Consider the following 23,886-nt stretch of genomic DNA (forward strand, 5'->3'; position numbering starts at 1 on the left):
TGCCTTCTCTCTCCTCCCCCCCCCCCCCCTCCAGCCAGCTGGGCTGAGACACGCCCATCATTATAAAGGAGATGTTTGAATAGACGAGTCACAACACAAGTATTTAATATGTTTGAATGTCCACTTCATTCCCTCTTTCTGCCTCTCTCTCTCAATTCAATTCAATTCAAGGGGCTTTATTGCCATGGGAAACGTGTGTTGACATTGCCAAAGCAAGTGAAATAGATAATATACAAAGTGAAATAAACAATAAAAATGAACAGTAAACATTACACTCACAGAAGTTTCAAAAGAATAAAGACATTACAAATGTCATATTATGTCTATATACAGTGTTGTAACGGTGTACAAATTTCTGTCTCTCTCTGTCTCTGTCTCTCTCTCTGTCTCTCTCAGACAGGGACTATACCAGTCTATGTGAGAGACAGCCCATTGGTCGATTGCTGTTCCGTCAGTACTGTGACACCAGGCCAGAGCTCAAACGCTGCATCGAGTTCATGGACTCTGTGGTAAGACATTTATATCTGTCTCTGTCTGTCTCTTTCTCTGTCGTTATCTCTCTCTCCCACTATTTCTCTCTCTGTCTCTTTCTCTGTCGTTATCTCTCTCTTTCACTTTTTCTCTCTTTGTCTCTTTCTCTGTCGTTATCTCTCTCTCCCACTATTTCTCTCTTTGTCTCTTTCTCTGTCGTTATCTCTCTCTCCCACTATTTCTCTTTCTCTTTGTCTCTTTCTCCGTCGTTATCCATCTCTCCCACTATTTCTCTCTCTCTCTGTCTCTTTCTCTGTCGTTATCCATCTCTCCCACTATTTCTCTCTCTCTCTGTCTCTTTCTCTGTCGTTATCCATCTCTCCCACTATTTCTCTCTCTCTCTCTTTCTCTGTCGTTATCCATCTCTCCCACTATTTCTCTCTCTCTCTGTCTCTTTCTCTGTCGTTATCCATCTCTCCCACTATTTCTCTCTCTCTGTCTCTTTCTCTGTCGTTATCCATCTCTCCCACTATTTCTCTCTCTCTGTCTCTTTCTCTGTCGTTATCCATCTCTCCCACTATTTCTCTCTCTCTCTGTCTTTCTCTGTCGTTATCCATCTCTCCCACTATTTCTCTCTCTCTGTCTTTCTCTGTCGTTATCCATCTCTCCCACTATTTCTCTCTCTCTTTGTCTCTTTCTCTGTCGTTATCCATCTCTCCCACTATTTCTCTCTCTCTTTGTCTCGCTCTCTGTCTGTTTCTCTCTCTCCCCCTCAATTTCCTCTCAAGCCCCCCTCCTTTTCCTGCTTCCTCTGCTGGCTCCCATGAGAAAGGACTAGGCCTGAGTTTGGGCTTGTAGATGTAGAGGGGGGGGGGGGGGGAGTCAGAGAGGGACTGGTAATGAGAGAGAGGAAGTGAGGGGGGTAGAGAGAGAGAGAGAGGGGGGAAAGAATGGGAGAGAGCGGTGGAGAGAGAGGGGGAAAGAATGAGAGAGAGAGAGAGAGCGGTGGAGAGAGAGGGGGAAAGAATGAGAGCGAGAGAGTGGTGGAGAGAGAGGGGGAAAGAATGAGAGAGAGAGAGTGGTGGAGAGAGAGGGGGAAGGATGAGAGAGAGAGTGGTGGAGAGAGAGGGGGAAAGAATGAGAGAGAGAGAGTGGTGGAGAGAGAGGGAGAAAGAATGAGAGAGAGCGGTGGAGAGAGAGCTTGGAAGGGAGCCTGTCAGAAAAATATCTGCCCCTCCTCCATGCACCCTCTCCATGAGGTTAAGCCCACGTCAGAAGCCTGTCCCCAGGGTAGGTGGACTAACACAGGCCCAGGCTTGTGTCCCGGCCCCTGGAGGTGTCTGAGAAACGAAGAAAACACTTAAAAAACCCACTGCTTGTTCAGTGAACACCTACATTAGTCAACGTCTGTGTGTGTTAACACGAGTGTGCGCACACACACACACACACACACACACACACACACACACACACACACACACACACACACACACACACACACACACACACACACACACACACACACACACACACAAACACTGAAAGAAACAATGAGAAGTGTTTTGACAGAGGCAGGTTGTGTATTCCTATAATCTCCCCTCATGGACTATTGTATGAGGAAACATATAGGACTCTGGTCTAAAGTAGGGAACTATATAGGACTCTGGTCTAAAGTAGGGAACTATATAGGACTCTGGTCTAAAGTAGGGAACTATATAGGACTCTGGTCTAAAGTAGGGAACTATATAGGGCTCTGGTCTAAAGTAGGGAACTATATAGGACTCTGGCCTAAAGTAGGGAACTATATAGGGCTCTGGTCTAAAGTAGGGAACTATATAGGACTCTGGTCTAAAGTAGGGAACTATATAGGACTCTGGTCTAAAGTAGGGAACTATATAGGACTCTGGTCTAAAGTAGGGAACTATATAGGGCTCTGGTCTAAAGTAGGGAACTATATAGGACTCTGGTCTAAAGTAGGGAACTATATAGGACTCTGGTCTAAAGTAGGGAACTATATAGGACTCTGGTCTAAAGTAGGGAACTATATAGGGCTCTGGTCTAAAGTAGGGAACTATATAGGACTCTGGTCTAAAGTAGGGCACTATATAGGACTCTGGTCTAAAGTAGGGAACTATATAGGACTCTGGTCTAAAGTAGGGAACTATATAGGACTCTGGTCTAAAGTAGGGAACTATATAGGACTCTGGTCTAAAGTAGGGAACTATATAGGGCTCTGGTCTAAAGTAGGGAACTATATAGGACTCTGGTCTAAAGTAGGGAACTATATAGGACTCTGGTCTAAAGTAGGGAACTATATAGGACTCTGGTCTAAAGTAGGGAACTATATAGGGCTCTGGTCTAAAGTAGGGAACTATATAGGACTCTGGTCTAAAGTAGGGAACTATATAGGGCTCTGGTCTAAAGTAGGGAACTATATAGGGCTCTGGTCTAAAGTAGGGAACTATATAGGACTCTGGTCTAAAGTAGGGAACTATATAGGACTCTGGTCTAAAGTAGGGAACTATATAGGACTCTGGTCTAAAGTAGGGAACTATATAGGACTCTGGTCTAAAGTAGGGAACTATATAGGTCTCTGGTCTAAAGTAGGGAACTATATAGGACTCTGGCCTAAAGTAGGGAACTATATAGGGCTCTGGCCTAAAGTAGGGAACTATATAGGACTCTGGTCTAAAGTAGGGAACTATATAGGGCTCTGGTCTAAAGTAGGGAACTATATAGGGCTCTGGTCTAAAGTAGGGAACTATATAGGACTCTGGCCTAAAGTAGGGAACTATATAGGGCTCTGGCCTAAAGTAGGGCACTATATAGGACTCTGGTCTAAAGTAGGGCACTATATAGGACTCTGGTCTAAAGTAGGGAACTATATAGGACTCTGGTCTAAAGTAGGGAACTATATAGGGCTCTGGTCTAAAGTAGGGAACTATATAGGACTCTGGTCTAAAGTAGTGAACTATATAGGGCTCTGGTCTAAAGTAGGGAACTATATAGGACTCTGGTCTAAAGTAGGGCACTATATAGGGCTCTGGTCTAAAGTAGGGAACTAGATAGGGCTCTGGCCTAAAGTAGGGCACTATACAGGGCTCTGGTCTAAAGTAGTGAACTATATAGGACTCTGGTCTAAAGTAGTGAACTATATAGGGCTCTGGTCTAAAGTAGGGGACTATATAGGACTCTGGTCTAAAGTAGTGAACTATATAGGGCTCTGGTCTAAAGTAGTGAACTATATAGGACTCTGGTCTAAAGTAGGGAACTATATAGGGCTCTGGCCTAAAGTAGGGAACTATATAGGACTCTGGTCTAAAGTAGGGAACTATATAGGGCTCTGGTCTAAAGTAGGGAACTATATAGGGCTCTGGTCTAAAGTAGGGAACTATATAGGACTCTGGTCTAAAGTAGGGAACTATATAGGACTCTGGTCTAAAGTAGGGAACTATATAGGACTCTGGTCTAAAGTAGGGAACTATATAGGACTCTGGTCTAAAGTAGGGAACTATATAGGACTCTGGTCTAAAGTAGTGAACTATATAGGACTCTGGTCTAAAGTAGTGAACTATATAGGACTCTGGTCTAAAGTAGGGAACTATATAGGGCTCTGGTCTAAAGTAGGGCACTATATAGGGCTCTGGTCTAAAGTAGTGAACTATATAGGACTCTGGTCTAAAGTAGTGAACTATATAGGACTCTGGTCTAAAGTAGTGAACTATATAGGACTCTGGTCTAAAGTAGGGAACTATATAGGACTCTGGTCTAAAGTAGGGACCTATATAGGGCTCTGGTCTAAAGTAGGGCACTATATAGGGCTCTGGTCTAAAGTAGGGCACTATATAGGGCTCTGGTCTAAAGTAGGGCACTATATAGGGCTCTGGTCTAAAGTAGGGAACTATATAGGGCTCTGGTCTAAAGTAGGGCACTATATAGGGCTCTGGTCTAAAGTAGGGCACTATATAGGACTCTGGTCTAAAGTAGGGAACTATATAGGACTCTGGTCTAAAGTAGGGAACTATATAGGGCTCTGGTCTAAAGTAGGGCACTATATAGGGCTCTGGTCTAAAGTAGGGCACTATATAGGGCTCTGGTCTAAAGTAGGGAACTATATAGGGCTCTGGTCTAAAGTAGGGGCCTATATAGGACTCTGGTCTAAAGTAGGGAACTATATAGGACTCTGGTCTAAAGTAGGGAACTATATAGGACTCTGGTCTAAAGTAGGGAACTATATAGGACTCTGGTCTAAAGTAGGGAACTATATAGGGCTCTGGTCTAAAGTAGGGAACTATATAGGGCTCTGGTCTAGAGTAGGGAACTATATAGGGCTCTGGTCTAAAGTAGGGAACTATATAGGGCTCTGGTCTAAAGTAGGGAACTATATAGGGCTCTGGTCTAAAGTAGGGAACTATATAGGGCTCTGGTCTAAAGTAGGGAACTATATAGGGCTCTGGTCTAAAGTAGGGAACTATATAGGACTCTGGTCTAAAGTAGTGAACTATATAGTACTCTGGTCTAAAGTAGTGAACTATATAGGACTCTGGTCTAAAGTAGGGAACTATATAGGACTCTGGCCTAAAGTAGGGAACTATATAGGACTCTGGTCTAAAGTAGGGAACTATATAGGACTCTGGTCTAAAGTAGGGAACTATATAGGACTCTGGTCTAAAGTAGGGGCCTATATAGGACTCTGGTCTAAAGTAGGGAACTATATAGGACTCTGGTCTAAAGTAGGGAACTATATAGGACTCTGGTCTAAAGTAGGGAACTATATAGGACTCTGGTCTAAAGTAGGGAACTATATAGGGCTCTGGTCTAAAGTAGGGAACTATATAGGGCTCTGGTCTAAAGTAGTGAACTATATAGGACTCTGGTCTAAAGTAGTGAACTATATAGGGCTCTGGTCTAAAGTAGGGGACTATATAGGACTCTGGTCTAAAGTAGGGAACTATATAGGACTCTTGTCTAAAGTAGGGAACTATATAGGACTCTGGCCTAAAGTAGGGAACTATATAGGACTCTGGTCTAAAGTAGGGAACTATATAGGACTCTGGTCTAAAGTAGGGAACTATATAGGACTCTGGTCTAAAGTAGGGAACTATATAGGACTCTGGCCTAAAGTAGGGAACTATATAGGACTCTGGTCTAAAGTAGGGAACTATATAGGACTCTGGTCTAAAGTAGGGAACTATATAGGACTCTGGTCTAAAGTAGGGAACTATATAGGACTCTGGTCTAAAGTAGGGAACTATATAGGGCTCTGGTCTAAAGTAGGGAACTATATAGGACTCTGGTCTAAAGAAGTGAACTATATAGGGCTCTGGTCTAAAGTAGGGCACTATATAGGACTCTGGTCTAAAGTAGGGCACTATATAGGGCTCTGGTCTAAAGTAGGGAACTATATAGGGCTCTGGTCTAAAGTAGGGAACTATATAGGGCTCTGGTCTAAAGTAGGGCACTATATAGGGCTCTGGTCTAAAGTAGGGCACTATATAGGGCTCTGGTCTAAAGTAGGGAACTATATAGGACTCTGGTCTAAAGTAGGGGCCTATATAGGACTCTGGTCTAAAGTAGGGAACTATATAGGACTCTGGTCTAAAGTAGGGAACTATATAGGACTCTGGTCTAAAGTAGGGAACTATATAGGACTCTGGTCTAAAGTAGGGAACTATATAGGGCTCTGGTCTAAAGTAGGGAACTATATAGGGCTCTGGTCTAGAGTAGGGAACTATATAGGGCTCTGGTCTAAAGTAGGGAACTATATAGGACTCTGGTCTAAAGTAGGGAACTATATAGGGCTCTGGTCTAAAGTAGGGAACTATATAGGGCTCTGGTCTAAAGTAGGGAACTATATAGGGCTCTGGTCTAGAGTAGGGAACTATATAGGGCTCTGGTCTAAAGTAGGGAACTATATAGGACTCTGGTCTAAAGTAGGGAACTATATAGGGCTCTGGTCTAAAGTAGGGAACTATATAGGGCTCTGGTCTAAAGTAGGGAACTATATAGGACTCTGGTCTAAAGTAGTGAACTATATAGGACTCTGGTCTAAAGTAGTGAACTATATAGGACTCTGGTCTAAAGTAGGGAACTATATAGGACTCTGGCCTAAAGTAGGGAACTATATAGGACTCTGGTCTAAAGTAGGGAACTATATAGGACTCTGGTCTAAAGTAGGGACCTATATAGGACTCTGGTCTAAAGTAGTGAACTATATAGGACTCTGGTCTAAAGTAGGGAACTATATAGGGCTCTGGTCTAAAGTAGGGAACTATATAGGGCTCTGGTCTAAAGTAGTGAACTATATAGGGCTCTGGTCTAAAGTAGTGAACTATATAGGACTCTGGTCTAAAGTAGGGAACTATATAGGGCTCTGGTCTAAAGTAGGGAACTATATAGGACTCTGGTCTAAAGTAGTGAACTATATAGGGCTCTGGTCTAAAGTAGGGAACTATATAGGACTCTGGTCTAAAGTAGGGAACTATATAGGGCTCTGGTCTAAAGTAGGGAACTATATAGGACTCTGGTCTAAAGTAGGGAACTATATAGGACTCTGGTCTAAAGTAGGGAACTATATAGGACTCTGGTCTAAAGTAGGGAACTATATAGGGCTCTGGCCTAAAGTAGGGAACTATATAGGACTCTGGTCTAAAGTAGGGAACTATATAGGGCTCTGGTCTAAAGTAGGGAACTATATAGGGCTCTGGTCTAAAGTAGGGAACTATATAGGACTCTGGTCTAAAGTAGGGAACTATATAGGACTCTGGTCTAAAGTAGGGAACTATATAGGACTCTGGTCTAAAGTAGGGAACTATATAGGACTCTGGTCTAAAGTAGGGAACTATATAGGACTCTGGTCTAAAGTAGGGAACTATATAGGACTGTGGTCTAAAGTAGTGAACTATATAGGACTGTGGTCTAAAGTAGTGAACTATATAGGACTCTGGTCTAAAGTAGGGAACTATATAGGACTCTGGTCTAAAGTAGTGAACTATATAGGACTCTGGTCTAAAGTAGTGAACTATATAGGACTCTGGTCTAAAGTAGTGAACTATATAGGACTCTGGTCTAAAGTAGGGAACTATATAGGACTCTGGTCTAAAGTAGGGAACTATATAGGGCTCTGGTCTAAAGTAGGGCACTATATAGGGCTCTGGTCTAAAGTAGTGAACTATATAGGACTCTGGTCTAAAGTAGGGAACTATATAGGGCTTTGGTCTAAAGTAGGGAACTATATAGGACTCTGGTCTAAAGTAGGGAACTATATAGGACTCTGGTCTAAAGTAGTGAACTATATAGGACTCTGGTCTAAAGTAGGGAACTATATAGGACTCTGGTCTAAAGTAGGGAACTATATAGGACTCTGGTCTAAAGTAGGGAACTATATAGGACTCTGGTCTAAAGTAGGGAACTATATAGGACTCTGGTCTAAAGTAGGGAACTATATAGGACTCTGGTCTAAAGTAGTGAACTATATAGGACTCTGGTCTAAAGTAGTGAACTATATAGGACTCTGGTCTAAAGTAGGGAACTATATAGGACTCTGGTCTAAAGTAGTGAACTATATAGGACTCTGGTCTAAAGTAGGGAACTATATAGGACTCTGGTCTAAAGTAGGGAACTATATAGGACTCTGGTCTAAAGTAGGGAACTATATAGGACTCTGGTCTAAAGTAGGGAACTATATAGGGCTCTGGTCTAAAGTAGGGAACTATATAGGACTCTGGTCTAAAGTAGGGAACTATATAGGGCTCTGGTCTAAAGTAGGGACTATATAGGACTCTGGTCTAAAGTAGGGAACTATATAGGACTCTGGTCTAAAGTAGTGAACTATATAGGACTCTGGTCTAAAGTAGGGAACTATATAGGGCTCTGGTCTAAAGTAGGGAACTATATAGGACTCTGGTCTAAAGTAGTGAACTATATAGGGCTCTGGTCTAAAGTAGTGAACTATATAGGACTCTGGTCTAAAGTAGGGAACTATATAGGACTCTGGTCTAAAGTAGGGAACTATATAGGACTCTGGTCTAAAGTAGGGAACTATATAGGACTCTGGTCTAAAGTAGGGAACTATATAGGACTCTGGTCTAAAGTAGGGAACTATATAGGACTCTGGTCTAAAGTAGTGAACTATATAGGACTCTGGTCTAAAGTAGTGAACTATATAGGACTCTGGTCTAAAGTAGTGAACTATATAGGACTCTGGTCTAAAGTAGGGAACTATATAGGACTCTGGTCTAAAGTAGGGAACTATATAGGACTCTGGTCTAAAGTAGGGAACTATATAGGACTCTGGTCTAAAGTAGTGAACTATATAGGACTCTGGTCTAAAGTAGTGAACTATATAGGGCTCTGTTCTAAAGTAGGGAACTATATAGGGCTCTGGTCTAAAGTAGGGAACTATATAGGACTCTGGTCTAAAGTAGGGAACTATATAGGGCTCTGGTCTAAAGTAGTGAACTATATAGGACTCTGGTCTAAAGTAGGGAACTATATAGGGCTCTGGTCTAAAGTAGTGAACTATATAGGGCTCTGGTCTAAAGTAGGGAACTAGATAGGGCTCTGGCCTAAAGTAGGGCACTATACAGGGCTCTGGTCTAAAGTAGTGAACTATATAGGACTCTGGTCTAAAGTAGTGAACTATATAGGGCTCTGGTCTAAAGTAGGGGACTATATAGGACTCTGGTCTAAAGTAGTGAACTATATAGGACTCTGGTCTAAAGTAGTGAACTATATAGGACTCTGGTCTAAAGTAGGGAACTATATAGGGCTCTGGCCTAAAGTAGGGAACTATATAGGACTCTGGTCTAAAGTAGGGAACTATATAGGGCTCTGGTCTAAAGTAGGGAACTATATAGGGCTCTGGTCTAAAGTAGGGAACTATATAGGACTCTGGTCTAAAGTAGGGAACTATATAGGACTCTGGTCTAAAGTAGGGAACTATATAGGACTCTGGTCTAAAGTAGGGAACTATATAGGACTCTGGTCTAAAGTAGTGAACTATATAGGACTCTGGTCTAAAGTAGTGAACTATATAGGACTCTGGTCTAAAGTAGGGAACTATATAGGACTCTGGTCTAAAGTAGGGCACTATATAGGGCTCTGGTCTAAAGTAGTGAACTATATAGGACTCTGGTCTAAAGTAGTGAACTATATAGGACTCTGGTCTAAAGTAGTGAACTATATAGGACTCTGGTCTAAAGTAGGGAACTATATAGGACTCTGGTCTAAAGTAGGGAACTATATAGGGCTCTGGTCTAAAGTAGGGCACTATATAGGGCTCTGGTCTAAAGTAGTGAACTATATAGGACTCTGGTCTAAAGTAGGGCACTATATAGGGCTCTGGTCTAAAGTAAGGAACTATATAGGGCTCTGGTCTAAAGTAGGGCACTATATAGGACTCTGGTCTAAAGTAGGGCACTATATAGGACTCTGGTCTAAAGTAGGGAACTATATAGGACTCTGGTCTAAAGTAGGGAACTATATAGGGCTCTGGTCTAAAGTAGGGCACTATATAGGGCTCTGGTCTAAAGTAGGGCACTATATAGGGCTCTGGTCTAAAGTAGGGAACTATATAGGACTCTGGTCTAAAGTAGGGGCCTATATAGGACTCTGGTCTAAAGTAGGGAACTATATAGGACTCTGGTCTAAAGTAGGGAACTATATAGGACTCTGGTCTAAAGTAGGGAACTATATAGGACTCTGGTCTAAAGTAGGGAACTATATAGGGCTCTGGTCTAAAGTAGGGAACTATATAGGGCTCTGGTCTAGAGTAGGGAACTATATAGGGCTCTGGTCTAAAGTAGGGAACTATATAGGACTCTGGTCTAAAGTAGGGAACTATATAGGACTCTGGTCTAAAGTAGGGAACTATATAGGGCTCTGGTCTAAAGTAGGGAACTATATAGGACTCTGGTCTAAAGTAGGGAACTATATAGGACTCTGGTCTAAAGTAGTGAACTATATAGGACTCTGGTCTAAAGTAGTGAACTATATAGGACTCTGGCCTAAAGTAGGGAACTATATAGGACTCTGGTCTAAAGTAGGGAACTATATAGGACTCTGGTCTAAAGTAGGGACCTATATAGGACTCTGGTCTAAAGTAGTGAACTATATAGGACTCTGGTCTAAAGTAGTGAACTATATAGGACTCTGGTCTAAAGTAGTGAACTATATAGGACTCTGGTCTAAAGTAGTGAACTATATAGGGCTCTGGTCTAAAGTAGGGAACTATATAGGACTCTGGTCTAAAGTAGGGAACTATATAGGGCTCTGGTCTAAAGTAGTGAACTATATAGGGCTCTGGTCTAAAGTAGGGAACTATATAGGACTCTGGTCTAAAGTAGTGAACTATATAGGGCTCTGGTCTAAAGTAGGGAACTATATAGGACTCTGGTCTAAAGTAGGGAACTATATAGGACTCTGGTCTAAAGTAGTGAACTATATAGGACTCTGGTCTAAAGTAGTGAACTATATAGGGCTCTGTTCTAAAGTAGGGAACTATATAGGGCTCTGGTCTAAAGTAGGGAACTATATAGGACTCTGGTCTAAAGTAGGGAACTATATAGGACTCTGGTCTAAAGTAGTGAACTATATAGGGCTCTGGTCTAAAGTAGTGAACTATATAGGGCTCTGGTCTAAAGTAGTGAACTATATAGGGCTCTGGTCTAAAGTAGGGAACTAGATAGGGCTCTGGCCTAAAGTAGGGCACTATATAGGGCTCTGGTCTAAAGTAGTGAACTATATAGGGCTCTGGTCTAAAGTAGTGAACTATATAGGGCTCTGGTCTAAAGTAGGGGACTATATAGGACTCTGGTCTAAAGTAGGGAACTATATAGGACTCTGGTCTAAAGTAGGGAACTATATAGGACTCTGGCCTAAAGTAGGGAACTATATAGGACTCTGGTCTAAAGTAGGGAACTATATAGGACTCTGGTCTAAAGTAGGGAACTATATAGGACTCTGGTCTAAAGTAGGGAACTATATAGGACTCTGGCCTAAAGTAGGGAACTATATAGGACTCTGGTCTAAAGTAGGGAACTATATAGGACTCTGGTCTAAAGTAGGGAACTATATAGGACTCTGGTCTAAAGTAGGGAACTATATAGGACTCTGGTCTAAAGTAGGGAACTATATAGGGCTCTGGTCTAAAGTAGGGAACTATATAGGACTCTGGTCTAAAGTAGTGAACTATATAGGGCTCTGGTCTAAAGTAGGGAACTATATAGGACTCTGGTCTAAAGTAGGGCACTATATAGGGCTCTGGTCTAAAGTAGGGAACTATATAGGGCTCTGGTCTAAAGTAGGGAACTATATAGGACTCTGGTCTAAAGTAGGGCACTATATAGGACTCTGGTCTAAAGTAGGGAACTATATAGGACTCTGGTCTAAAGTAGGGAACTATATAGGGCTCTGGTCTAAAGTAGGGCACTATATAGGGCTCTGGTCTAAAGTAGGGCACTATATAGGGCTCTGGTCTAAAGTAGGGAACTATATAGGACTCTGGTCTAAAGTAGGGACCTATATAGGACTCTGGTCTAAAGTAGGGAACTATATAGGACTCTGGTCTAAAGTAGGGAACTATATAGGACTCTGGTCTAAAGTAGGGAACTATATAGGACTCTGGTCTAAAGTAGGGAACTATATAGGGCTCTGGTCTAAAGTAGGGAACTATATAGGGCTCTGGTCTAGAGTAGGGAACTATATAGGGCTCTGGTCTAAAGTAGGGAACTATATAGGACTCTGGTCTAAAGTAGGGAACTATATAGGGCTCTGGTCTAAAGTAGGGAACTATATAGGGCTCTGGTCTAAAGTAGGGAACTATATAGGACTCTGGTCTAAAGTAGTGAACTATATAGGACTCTGGTCTAAAGTAGTGAACTATATAGGACTCTGGTCTAAAGTAGGGAACTATATAGGACTCTGGCCTAAAGTAGGGAACTATATAGGACTCTGGCCTAAAGTAGGGAACTATATAGGACTCTGGTCTAAAGTAGGGACCTATATAGGACTCTGGTCTAAAGTAGTGAACTATATAGGACTCTGGTCTAAAGTAGGGAACTATATAGGGCTCTGGTCTAAAGTAGGGAACTATATAGGGCTCTGGTCTAAAGTAGTGAACTATATAGGGCTCTGGTCTAAAGTAGTGAACTATATAGGACTCTGGTCTAAAGTAGTGAACTATATAGGACTCTGGTCTAAAGTAGTGAACTATATAGGACTCTGGTCTAAAGTAGGGAACTATATAGGACTCTGGTCTAAAGTAGTGAACTATATAGGACTCTGGTCTAAAGTAGTGAACTATATAGGGCTCTGGTCTAAAGTAGGGATCTATATAGGGCTCTGGTCTAAAGTAGTGAACTATATAGGGCTCTGGTCTAAAGTAGTGAACTATATAGGACTCTGGTCTAAAGTAGTGAACTATATAGGACTCTGGTCTAAAGTAGGGAACTATATAGGACTCTGGTCTAAAGTAGTGAACTATATAGGGCTCTGGTCTAAAGTAGGGAACTATATAGGACTCTGGTCTAAAGTAGTGAACTATATAGGGCTCTGGTCTAAAGTAGGGAACTATATAGGACTCTGGTCTAAAGTAGTGAACTATATAGGGCTCTGGTCTAAAGTAGGGAACTATATAGGACTCTGGTCTAAAGTAGGGAACTATATAGGACTCTGGTCTAAAGTAGTGAACTATATAGGACTCTGGTCTAAAGTAGGGAACTATATAGGGCTCTGGCCTAAAGTAGGGAACTATATAGGACTCTGGTCTAAAGTAGGGAACTATATAGGGCTCTGGTCTAAAGTAGGGAACTATATAGGGCTCTGGTCTAAAGTAGGGAACTATATAGGACTCTGGTCTAAAGTAGGGAACTATATAGGACTCTGGTCTAAAGTAGGGAACTATATAGGACTCTGGTCTAAAGTAGGGAACTATATAGGACTCTGGTCTAAAGTAGGGAACTATATAGGACTCTGGTCTAAAGTAGGGAACTATATAGGACTCTGGTCTAAAGTAGGGAACTATATAGGACTCTGTCTAAAGTAGTGAACTATATAGGACTGTGGTCTAAAGTAGGGAACTATATAGGACTCTGGTCTAAAGTAGGGAACTATATAGGACTCTGGTCTAAAGTAGTGAACTATATAGGACTCTGGTCTAAAGTAGTGAACTATATAGGACTCTGGCCTAAAGTAGGGAACTATATAGGACTCTGGTCTAAAGTAGGGAACTATATAGGACTCTGGTCTAAAGTAGGGACCTATATAGGACTCTGGTCTAAAGTAGTGAACTATATAGGACTCTGGTCTAAAGTAGTGAACTATATAGGACTCTGGTCTAAAGTAGTGAACTATATAGGACTCTGGTCTAAAGTAGTGAACTATATAGGGCTCTGGTCTAAAGTAGGGAACTATATAGGACTCTGGTCTAAAGTAGGGAACTATATAGGGCTCTGGTCTAAAGTAGTGAACTATATAGGGCTCTGGTCTAAAGTAGGGAACTATATAGGACTCTGGTCTAAAGTAGTGAACTATATAGGGCTCTGGTCTAAAGTAGGGAACTATATAGGACTCTGGTCTAAAGTAGGGAACTATATAGGACTCTGGTCTAAAGTAGGGAACTATATAGGACTCTGGTCTAAAGTAGTGAACTATATAGGACTCTGGTCTAAAGTAGTGAACTATATAGGGCTCTGTTCTAAAGTAGGGAACTATATAGGGCTCTGGTCTAAAGTAGGGAACTATATAGGACTCTGGTCTAAAGTAGGGAACTATATAGGACTCTGGTCTAAAGTAGTGAACTATATAGGGCTCTGGTCTAAAGTAGTGAACTATATAGGGCTCTGGTCTAAAGTAGTGAACTATATAGGGCTCTGGTCTAAAGTAGGGAACTAGATAGGGCTCTGGCCTAAAGTAGGGCACTATATAGGGCTCTGGTCTAAAGTAGTGAACTATATAGGGCTCTGGTCTAAAGTAGTGAACTATATAGGGCTCTGGTCTAAAGTAGGGGACTATATAGGACTCTGGTCTAAAGTAGGGAACTATATAGGACTCTGGTCTAAAGTAGGGAACTATATAGGACTCTGGCCTAAAGTAGGGAACTATATAGGACTCTGGTCTAAAGTAGGGAACTATATAGGACTCTGGTCTAAAGTAGGGAACTATATAGGACTCTGGTCTAAAGTAGGGAACTATATAGGACTCTGGCCTAAAGTAGGGAACTATATAGGACTCTGGTCTAAAGTAGGGAACTATATAGGACTCTGGTCTAAAGTAGGGAACTATATAGGACTCTGGTCTAAAGTAGGGAACTATATAGGACTCTGGTCTAAAGTAGGGAACTATATAGGGCTCTGGTCTAAAGTAGGGAACTATATAGGACTCTGGTCTAAAGTAGTGAACTATATAGGGCTCTGGTCTAAAGTAGGGAACTATATAGGACTCTGGTCTAAAGTAGGGCACTATATAGGGCTCTGGTCTAAAGTAGGGAACTATATAGGGCTCTGGTCTAAAGTAGGGAACTATATAGGACTCTGGTCTAAAGTAGGGCACTATATAGGACTCTGGTCTAAAGTAGGGAACTATATAGGACTCTGGTCTAAAGTAGGGAACTATATAGGGCTCTGGTCTAAAGTAGGGCACTATATAGGGCTCTGGTCTAAAGTAGGGCACTATATAGGGCTCTGGTCTAAAGTAGGGAACTATATAGGACTCTGGTCTAAAGTAGGGGCCTATATAGGACTCTGGTCTAAAGTAGGGAACTATATAGGGCTCTGGTCTAAAGTAGGGAACTATATAGGACTCTGGTCTAAAGTAGGGAACTATATAGGACTCTGGTCTAAAGTAGGGAACTATATAGGACTCTGGTCTAAAGTAGGGAACTATATAGGACTCTGGTCTAAAGTAGGGAACTATATAGGACTCTGGTCTAAAGTAGGGAACTATATAGGACTCTGGTCTAAAGTAGGGAACTATATAGGACTCTGTCTAAAGTAGTGAACTATATAGGACTGTGGTCTAAAGTAGGGAACTATATAGGACTCTGGTCTAAAGTAGGGAACTATATAGGACTCTGGTCTAAAGTAGTGAACTATATAGGACTCTGGTCTAAAGTAGTGAACTATATAGGACTCTGGCCTAAAGTAGGGAACTATATAGGACTCTGGTCTAAAGTAGGGAACTATATAGGACTCTGGTCTAAAGTAGGGACCTATATAGGACTCTGGTCTAAAGTAGTGAACTATATAGGACTCTGGTCTAAAGTAGTGAACTATATAGGACTCTGGTCTAAAGTAGTGAACTATATAGGACTCTGGTCTAAAGTAGTGAACTATATAGGGCTCTGGTCTAAAGTAGGGAACTATATAGGACTCTGGTCTAAAGTAGGGAACTATATAGGGCTCTGGTCTAAAGTAGTGAACTATATAGGGCTCTGGTCTAAAGTAGGGAACTATATAGGACTCTGGTCTAAAGTAGTGAACTATATAGGGCTCTGGTCTAAAGTAGGGAACTATATAGGACTCTGGTCTAAAGTAGGGAACTATATAGGACTCTGGTCTAAAGTAGGGAACTATATAGGACTCTGGTCTAAAGTAGTGAACTATATAGGACTCTGGTCTAAAGTAGTGAACTATATAGGGCTCTGTTCTAAAGTAGGGAACTATATAGGGCTCTGGTCTAAAGTAGGGAACTATATAGGACTCTGGTCTAAAGTAGGGAACTATATAGGACTCTGGTCTAAAGTAGTGAACTATATAGGGCTCTGGTCTAAAGTAGTGAACTATATAGGGCTCTGGTCTAAAGTAGTGAACTATATAGGGCTCTGGTCTAAAGTAGGGAACTAGATAGGGCTCTGGCCTAAAGTAGGGCACTATATAGGGCTCTGGTCTAAAGTAGTGAACTATATAGGGCTCTGGTCTAAAGTAGTGAACTATATAGGGCTCTGGTCTAAAGTAGGGGACTATATAGGACTCTGGTCTAAAGTAGGGAACTATATAGGACTCTGGTCTAAAGTAGGGAACTATATAGGACTCTGGCCTAAAGTAGGGAACTATATAGGACTCTGGTCTAAAGTAGGGAACTATATAGGACTCTGGTCTAAAGTAGGGAACTATATAGGACTCTGGTCTAAAGTAGGGAACTATATAGGACTCTGGCCTAAAGTAGGGAACTATATAGGACTCTGGTCTAAAGTAGGGAACTATATAGGACTCTGGTCTAAAGTAGGGAACTATATAGGACTCTGGTCTAAAGTAGGGAACTATATAGGACTCTGGTCTAAAGTAGGGAACTATATAGGGCTCTGGTCTAAAGTAGGGAACTATATAGGACTCTGGTCTAAAGTAGTGAACTATATAGGGCTCTGGTCTAAAGTAGGGAACTATATAGGACTCTGGTCTAAAGTAGGGCACTATATAGGGCTCTGGTCTAAAGTAGGGAACTATATAGGGCTCTGGTCTAAAGTAGGGAACTATATAGGACTCTGGTCTAAAGTAGGGCACTATATAGGACTCTGGTCTAAAGTAGGGAACTATATAGGACTCTGGTCTAAAGTAGGGAACTATATAGGGCTCTGGTCTAAAGTAGGGCACTATATAGGGCTCTGGTCTAAAGTAGGGCACTATATAGGGCTCTGGTCTAAAGTAGGGAACTATATAGGACTCTGGTCTAAAGTAGGGGCCTATATAGGACTCTGGTCTAAAGTAGGGAACTATATAGGACTCTGGTCTAAAGTAGGGAACTATATAGGACTCTGGTCTAAAGTAGGGAACTATATAGGACTCTGGTCTAAAGTAGGGAACTATATAGGGCTCTGGTCTAAAGTAGGGAACTATATAGGGCTCTGGTCTAGAGTAGGGAACTATATAGGGCTCTGGTCTAAAGTAGGGAACTATATAGGACTCTGGTCTAAAGTAGGGAACTATATAGGGCTCTGGTCTAAAGTAGGGAACTATATAGGGCTCTGGTCTAAAGTAGGGAACTATATAGGACTCTGGTCTAAAGTAGTGAACTATATAGGACTCTGGTCTAAAGTAGTGAACTATATAGGACTCTGGTCTAAAGTAGGGAACTATATAGGACTCTGGCCTAAAGTAGGGAACTATATAGGACTCTGGTCTAAAGTAGGGAACTATATAGGACTCTGGTCTAAAGTAGGGACCTATATAGGACTCTGGTCTAAAGTAGTGAACTATATAGGACTCTGGTCTAAAGTAGGGAACTATATAGGGCTCTGGTCTAAAGTAGGGAACTATATAGGGCTCTGGTCTAAAGTAGTGAACTATATAGGGCTCTGGTCTAAAGTAGTGAACTATATAGGACTCTGGTCTAAAGTAGTGAACTATATAGGACTCTGGTCTAAAGTAGTGAACTATATAGGACTCTGGTCTAAAGTAGGGAACTATATAGGACTCTGGTCTAAAGTAGTGAACTATATAGGACTCTGGTCTAAAGTAGTGAACTATATAGGGCTCTGGTCTAAAGTAGGGATCTATATAGGGCTCTGGTCTAAAGTAGTGAACTATATAGGGCTCTGGTCTAAAGTAGTGAACTATATAGGACTCTGGTCTAAAGTAGTGAACTATATAGGACTCTGGTCTAAAGTAGGGAACTATATAGGACTCTGGTCTAAAGTAGTGAACTATATAGGGCTCTGGTCTAAAGTAGGGAACTATATAGGACTCTGGTCTAAAGTAGTGAACTATATAGGGCTCTGGTCTAAAGTAGGGAACTATATAGGACTCTGGTCTAAAGTAGTGAACTATATAGGGCTCTGGTCTAAAGTAGGGAACTATATAGGACTCTGGTCTAAAGTAGGGAACTATATAGGACTCTGGTCTAAAGTAGTGAACTATATAGGACTCTGGTCTAAAGTAGGGAACTATATAGGGCTCTGGCCTAAAGTAGGGAACTATATAGGACTCTGGTCTAAAGTAGGGAACTATATAGGGCTCTGGTCTAAAGTAGGGAACTATATAGGGCTCTGGTCTAAAGTAGGGAACTATATAGGACTCTGGTCTAAAGTAGGGAACTATATAGGACTCTGGTCTAAAGTAGGGAACTATATAGGACTCTGGTCTAAAGTAGGGAACTATATAGGACTCTGGTCTAAAGTAGGGAACTATATAGGACTCTGTCTAAAGTAGTGAACTATATAGGACTGTGGTCTAAAGTAGTGAACTATATAGGACTCTGGTCTAAAGTAGGGAACTATATCGGACTCTGGTCTAAAGTAGGGCACTATATAGGGCTCTGGTCTAAAGTAGTGAACTATATAGGACTCTGGTCTAAAGTAGTGAACTATATAGGACTCTGGTCTAAAGTAGTGAACTATATAGGACTCTGGTCTAAAGTAGGGAACTATATAGGACTCTGGTCTAAAGTAGGGAACTATATAGGGCTCTGGTCTAAAGTAGGGCACTATATAGGGCTCTGGTCTAAAGTAGTGAACTATATAGGACTCTGGTCTAAAGTAGGGAACTATATAGGGCTTTGGTCTAAAGTAGGGAACTATATAGGACTCTGGTCTAAAGTAGGGAACTATATAGGACTCTGGTCTAAAGTAGTGAACTATATAGGACTCTGGTCTAAAGTAGTGAACTATATAGGACTCTGGTCTAAAGTAGTGAACTATATAGGACTCTGGTCTAAAGTAGGGAACTATATAGGACTCTGGTCTAAAGTAGGGCACTATATAGGACTCTGGTCTAAAGTAGTGAACTATATAGGACTCTGGTCTAAAGTAGGGAACTATATAGAACTCTGGTCTAAAGTAGTGAACTATATAGGACTCTGGTCTAAAGTAGGGAACTATATAGGACTCTGGTCTAAAGTAGGGAACTATATAGGACTCTGGTCTAAAGTAGGGAACTATATAGGACTCTGGTCTAAAGTAGGGAACTATATAGGACTCTGGTCTAAAGTAGGGAACTATATAGGACTCTGGTCTAAAGTAGGGAACTATATAGGACTCTGGTCTAAAGTAGTGAACTATATAGGACTCTGGTCTAAAGTAGTGAACTATATAGGACTCTGGTCTAAAGTAGGGAACTATATAGGACTCTGGTCTAAAGTAGTGAACTATATAGGACTCTGGTCTAAAGTAGGGAACTATATAGGACTCTGGTCTAAAGTAGGGAACTATATAGGACTCTGGTCTAAAGTAGGGAACTATATAGGACTCTGGTCTAAAGTAGGGAACTATATAGGGCTCTGGTCTAAAGTAGGGAACTATATAGGACTCTGGTCTAAAGTAGGGAACTATATAGGGCTCTGGTCTAAAGTAGGGACTATATAGGACTCTGGTCTAAAGTAGGGAACTATATAGGACTCTGGTCTAAAGTAGTGAACTATATAGGACTCTGGTCTAAAGTAGGGAACTATATAGGGCTCTGGTCTAAAGTAGGGAACTATATAGGACTCTGGTCTAAAGTAGTGAACTATATAGGGCTCTGGTCTAAAGTAGTGAACTATATAGGACTCTGGTCTAAAGTAGGGAACTATATAGGACTCTGGTCTAAAGTAGGGAACTATATAGGACTCTGGTCTAAAGTAGGGAACTATATAGGACTCTGGTCTAAAGTAGGGAACTATATAGGACTCTGGTCTAAAGTAGGGAACTATATAGGACTCTGGTCTAAAGTAGTGAACTATATAGGACTCTGGTCTAAAGTAGTGAACTATATAGGACTCTGGTCTAAAGTAGTGAACTATATAGGACTCTGGTCTAAAGTAGGGAACTATATAGGACTCTGGTCTAAAGTAGGGAACTATATAGGACTCTGGTCTAAAGTAGGGAACTATATAGGACTCTGGTCTAAAGTAGTGAACTATATAGGACTCTGGTCTAAAGTAGTGAACTATATAGGGCTCTGTTCTAAAGTAGGGAACTATATAGGGCTCTGGTCTAAAGTAGGGAACTATATAGGACTCTGGTCTAAAGTAGGGAACTATATAGGGCTCTGGTCTAAAGTAGTGAACTATATAGGACTCTGGTCTAAAGTAGGGAACTATATAGGGCTCTGGTCTAAAGTAGTGAACTATATAGGGCTCTGGTCTAAAGTAGGGAACTAGATAGGGCTCTGGCCTAAAGTAGGGCACTATACAGGGCTCTGGTCTAAAGTAGTGAACTATATAGGACTCTGGTCTAAAGTAGTGAACTATATAGGGCTCTGGTCTAAAGTAGGGGACTATATAGGACTCTGGTCTAAAGTAGTGAACTATATAGGACTCTGGTCTAAAGTAGTGAACTATATAGGACTCTGGTCTAAAGTAGGGAACTATATAGGGCTCTGGCCTAAAGTAGGGAACTATATAGGACTCTGGTCTAAAGTAGGGAACTATATAGGGCTCTGGTCTAAAGTAGGGAACTATATAGGGCTCTGGTCTAAAGTAGGGAACTATATAGGACTCTGGTCTAAAGTAGGGAACTATATAGGACTCTGGTCTAAAGTAGGGAACTATATAGGACTCTGGTCTAAAGTAGGGAACTATATAGGACTCTGGTCTAAAGTAGGGAACTATATAGGACTCTGGTCTAAAGTAGTGAACTATATAGGACTCTGGTCTAAAGTAGTGAACTATATAGGACTCTGGTCTAAAGTAGGGAACTATATAGGACTCTGGTCTAAAGTAGGGCACTATATAGGGCTCTGGTCTAAAGTAGTGAACTATATAGGACTCTGGTCTAAAGTAGGGAACTATATAGGACTCTGGTCTAAAGTAGTGAACTATATAGGACTCTGGTCTAAAGTAGGGAACTATATAGGACTCTGGTCTAAAGTAGGGAACTATATAGGGCTCTGGTCTAAAGTAGGGCACTATATAGGGCTCTGGTCTAAAGTAGTGAACTATATAGGACTCTGGTCTAAAGTAGTGAACTATATAGGACTCTGGTCTAAAGTAGTGAACTATATAGGACTCTGGTCTAAAGTAGTGAACTATATAGGACTCTGGTCTAAAGTAGGGAACTATATAGGACTCTGGTCTACAGTAGGGAACTATATAGGACTCTGGTCTAAAGTAGTGACCTATATAGGACTCTGGTCTAAAGTAGGGAACTATATAGAACTCTGGTCTAAAGTAGTGAACTATATAGGACTCTGGTCTAAAGTAGTGAACTATATAGGACTCTGGTCTAAAGTAGGGAACTATATAGAACTCTGGTCTAAAGTAGTGAACTATATAGGACTCTGGTCTAAAGTAGGGAACTATATAGGACTCTGGTCTAAAGTAGGGAACTATATAGGACTCTGGTCTAAAGTAGGGAACTATATAGGACTCTGGTCTAAAGTAGGGAACTATATAGGACTCTGGTCTAAAGTAGGGAACTATATAGGACTCTGGTCTAAAGTAGGGAACTATATAGGACTCTGGTCTAAAGTAGTGAACTATATAGGACTCTGGTCTAAAGTAGTGAACTATATAGGACTCTGGTCTAAAGTAGGGAACTATATAGGACTCTGGTCTAAAGTAGTGAACTATATAGGACTCTGGTCTAAAGTAGGGAACTATATAGGACTCTGGTCTAAAGTAGGGAACTATATAGGACTCTGGTCTAAAGTAGGGAACTATATAGGACTCTGGTCTAAAGTAGGGAACTATATAGGGCTCTGGTCTAAAGTAGGGCACTATATAGGGCTCTGGTCTAAAGTAGTGAACTATATAGGACTCTGGTCTAAAGTAGTGAACTATATAGGACTCTGGTCTAAAGTAGTGAACTATATAGGACTCTGGTCTAAAGTAGTGAACTATATAGGACTCTGGTCTAAAGTAGGGAACTATATAGGACTCTGGTCTAAAGTAGGGAACTATATAGGACTCTGGTCTAAAGTAGTGAACTATATAGGACTCTGGTCTAAAGTAGGGAACTATATAGAACTCTGGTCTAAAGTAGTGAACTATATAGGACTCTGGTCTAAAGTAGTGAACTATATAGGACTCTGGTCTAAAGTAGGGAACTATATAGAACTCTGGTCTAAAGTAGTGAACTATATAGGACTCTGGTCTAAAGTAGGGAACTATATAGGACTCTGGTCTAAAGTAGGGAACTATATAGGACTCTGGTCTAAAGTAGGGAACTATATAGGACTCTGGTCTAAAGTAGGGAACTATATAGGACTCTGGTCTAAAGTAGGGAACTATATAGGACTCTGGTCTAAAGTAGGGAACTATATAGGACTCTGGTCTAAAGTAGGGAACTATATAGGACTCTGGTCTAAAGTAGTGAACTATATAGGACTCTGGTCTAAAGTAGGGAACTATATAGGACTCTGGTCTAAAGTAGTGAACTATATAGGACTCTGGTCTAAAGTAGGGAACTATATAGGACTCTGGTCTAAAGTAGGGAACTATATAGGACTCTGGTCTAAAGTAGGGAACTATATAGGACTCTGGTCTAAAGTAGGGAACTATATAGGGCTCTGGTCTAAAGTAGGGAACTATATAGGACTCTGGTCTAAAGTAGGGAACTATATAGGGCTCTGGTCTAAAGTAGGGACTATATAGGACTCTGGTCTAAAGTAGGGAACTATATAGGACTCTGGTCTAAAGTAGTGAACTATATAGGACTCTGGTCTAAAGTAGGGAACTATATAGGACTCTGGTCTAAAGTAGGGAACTATATAGGACTCTGGTCTAAAGTAGGGAACTATATAGGACTCTGGTCTAAAGTAGGGAACTATATAGGACTCTGGTCTAAAGTAGGGAACTATATAGGACTCTGGTCTAAAGTAGTGAACTATATAGGACTCTGGTCTAAAGTAGTGAACTATATAGGACTCTGGTCTAAAGTAGTGAACTATATAGGACTCTGGTCTAAAGTAGTGAACTATATAGGACTCTGGTCTAAAGTAGGGAACTATATAGGACTCTGGTCTAAAGTAGGGAACTATATAGGGCTCTGGTCTAAAGTAGGGCACTATATAGGGCTCTGGTCTAAAGTAGGGCACTATATAGGACTCTGGTCTAAAGTAGGGAACTATATAGGGCTCTGGTCTAAAGTAGGGAACTATATAGGACTCTGGTCTAAAGTAGGGAACTATATAGGACTCTGGTCTAAAGTAGGGGACTATATAGGACTCTGGCCTAAAGTAGGGAACTATATAGGGCTCTGGTTAAAAGTAGGGAACTATATAGGACTCTGGTCTAAAGTAGGGGACTATATAGGACTCTGGTCTAAAGTAGGGAACTATATAGGACTCTGGTCTAAAGTAGGGAACTATATAGGGCTCTGGTCTAAAGTAGGGAACTATATAGGACTCTGGCCTAAAGTAGGGAACTATATAGGACTCTGGTCTAAAGTAGGGGACTATATAGGACTCTGGTCTAAAGTAGGGAACTATATAGGACTCTGGTCTAAAGTAGGGGACTATATAGGACTCTGGTCTAAAGTAGGGAACTATATAGGGCTCTGGCCTA

At 41.2% G+C, this 23,886-nt stretch overlaps 1 protein-coding gene across 1 annotated transcript in view; it reads left to right on the forward strand.

Annotated features, from left to right (window-relative positions):
• LOC139579557 (G protein-coupled receptor kinase 6-like) overlaps positions 1 to 23,886 on the forward strand; it is a gene marked incomplete at its 3' end in the record, with an annotated part of 71,830 nt that overhangs the window by 41,944 nt on the left and 6,000 nt on the right. The window contains 1 exon segment of the mRNA XM_071408301.1: positions 397 to 509. Coding sequence (XP_071264402.1) covers positions 397 to 509 — 113 coding nt within the window.

The sequence above is a fragment of the Salvelinus alpinus genome, chromosome 6 (assembly GCF_045679555.1).
Source record: "Salvelinus alpinus chromosome 6, SLU_Salpinus.1, whole genome shotgun sequence".
NCBI classification, from domain to species: Eukaryota; Metazoa; Chordata; class Actinopteri; order Salmoniformes; family Salmonidae; genus Salvelinus; species Salvelinus alpinus.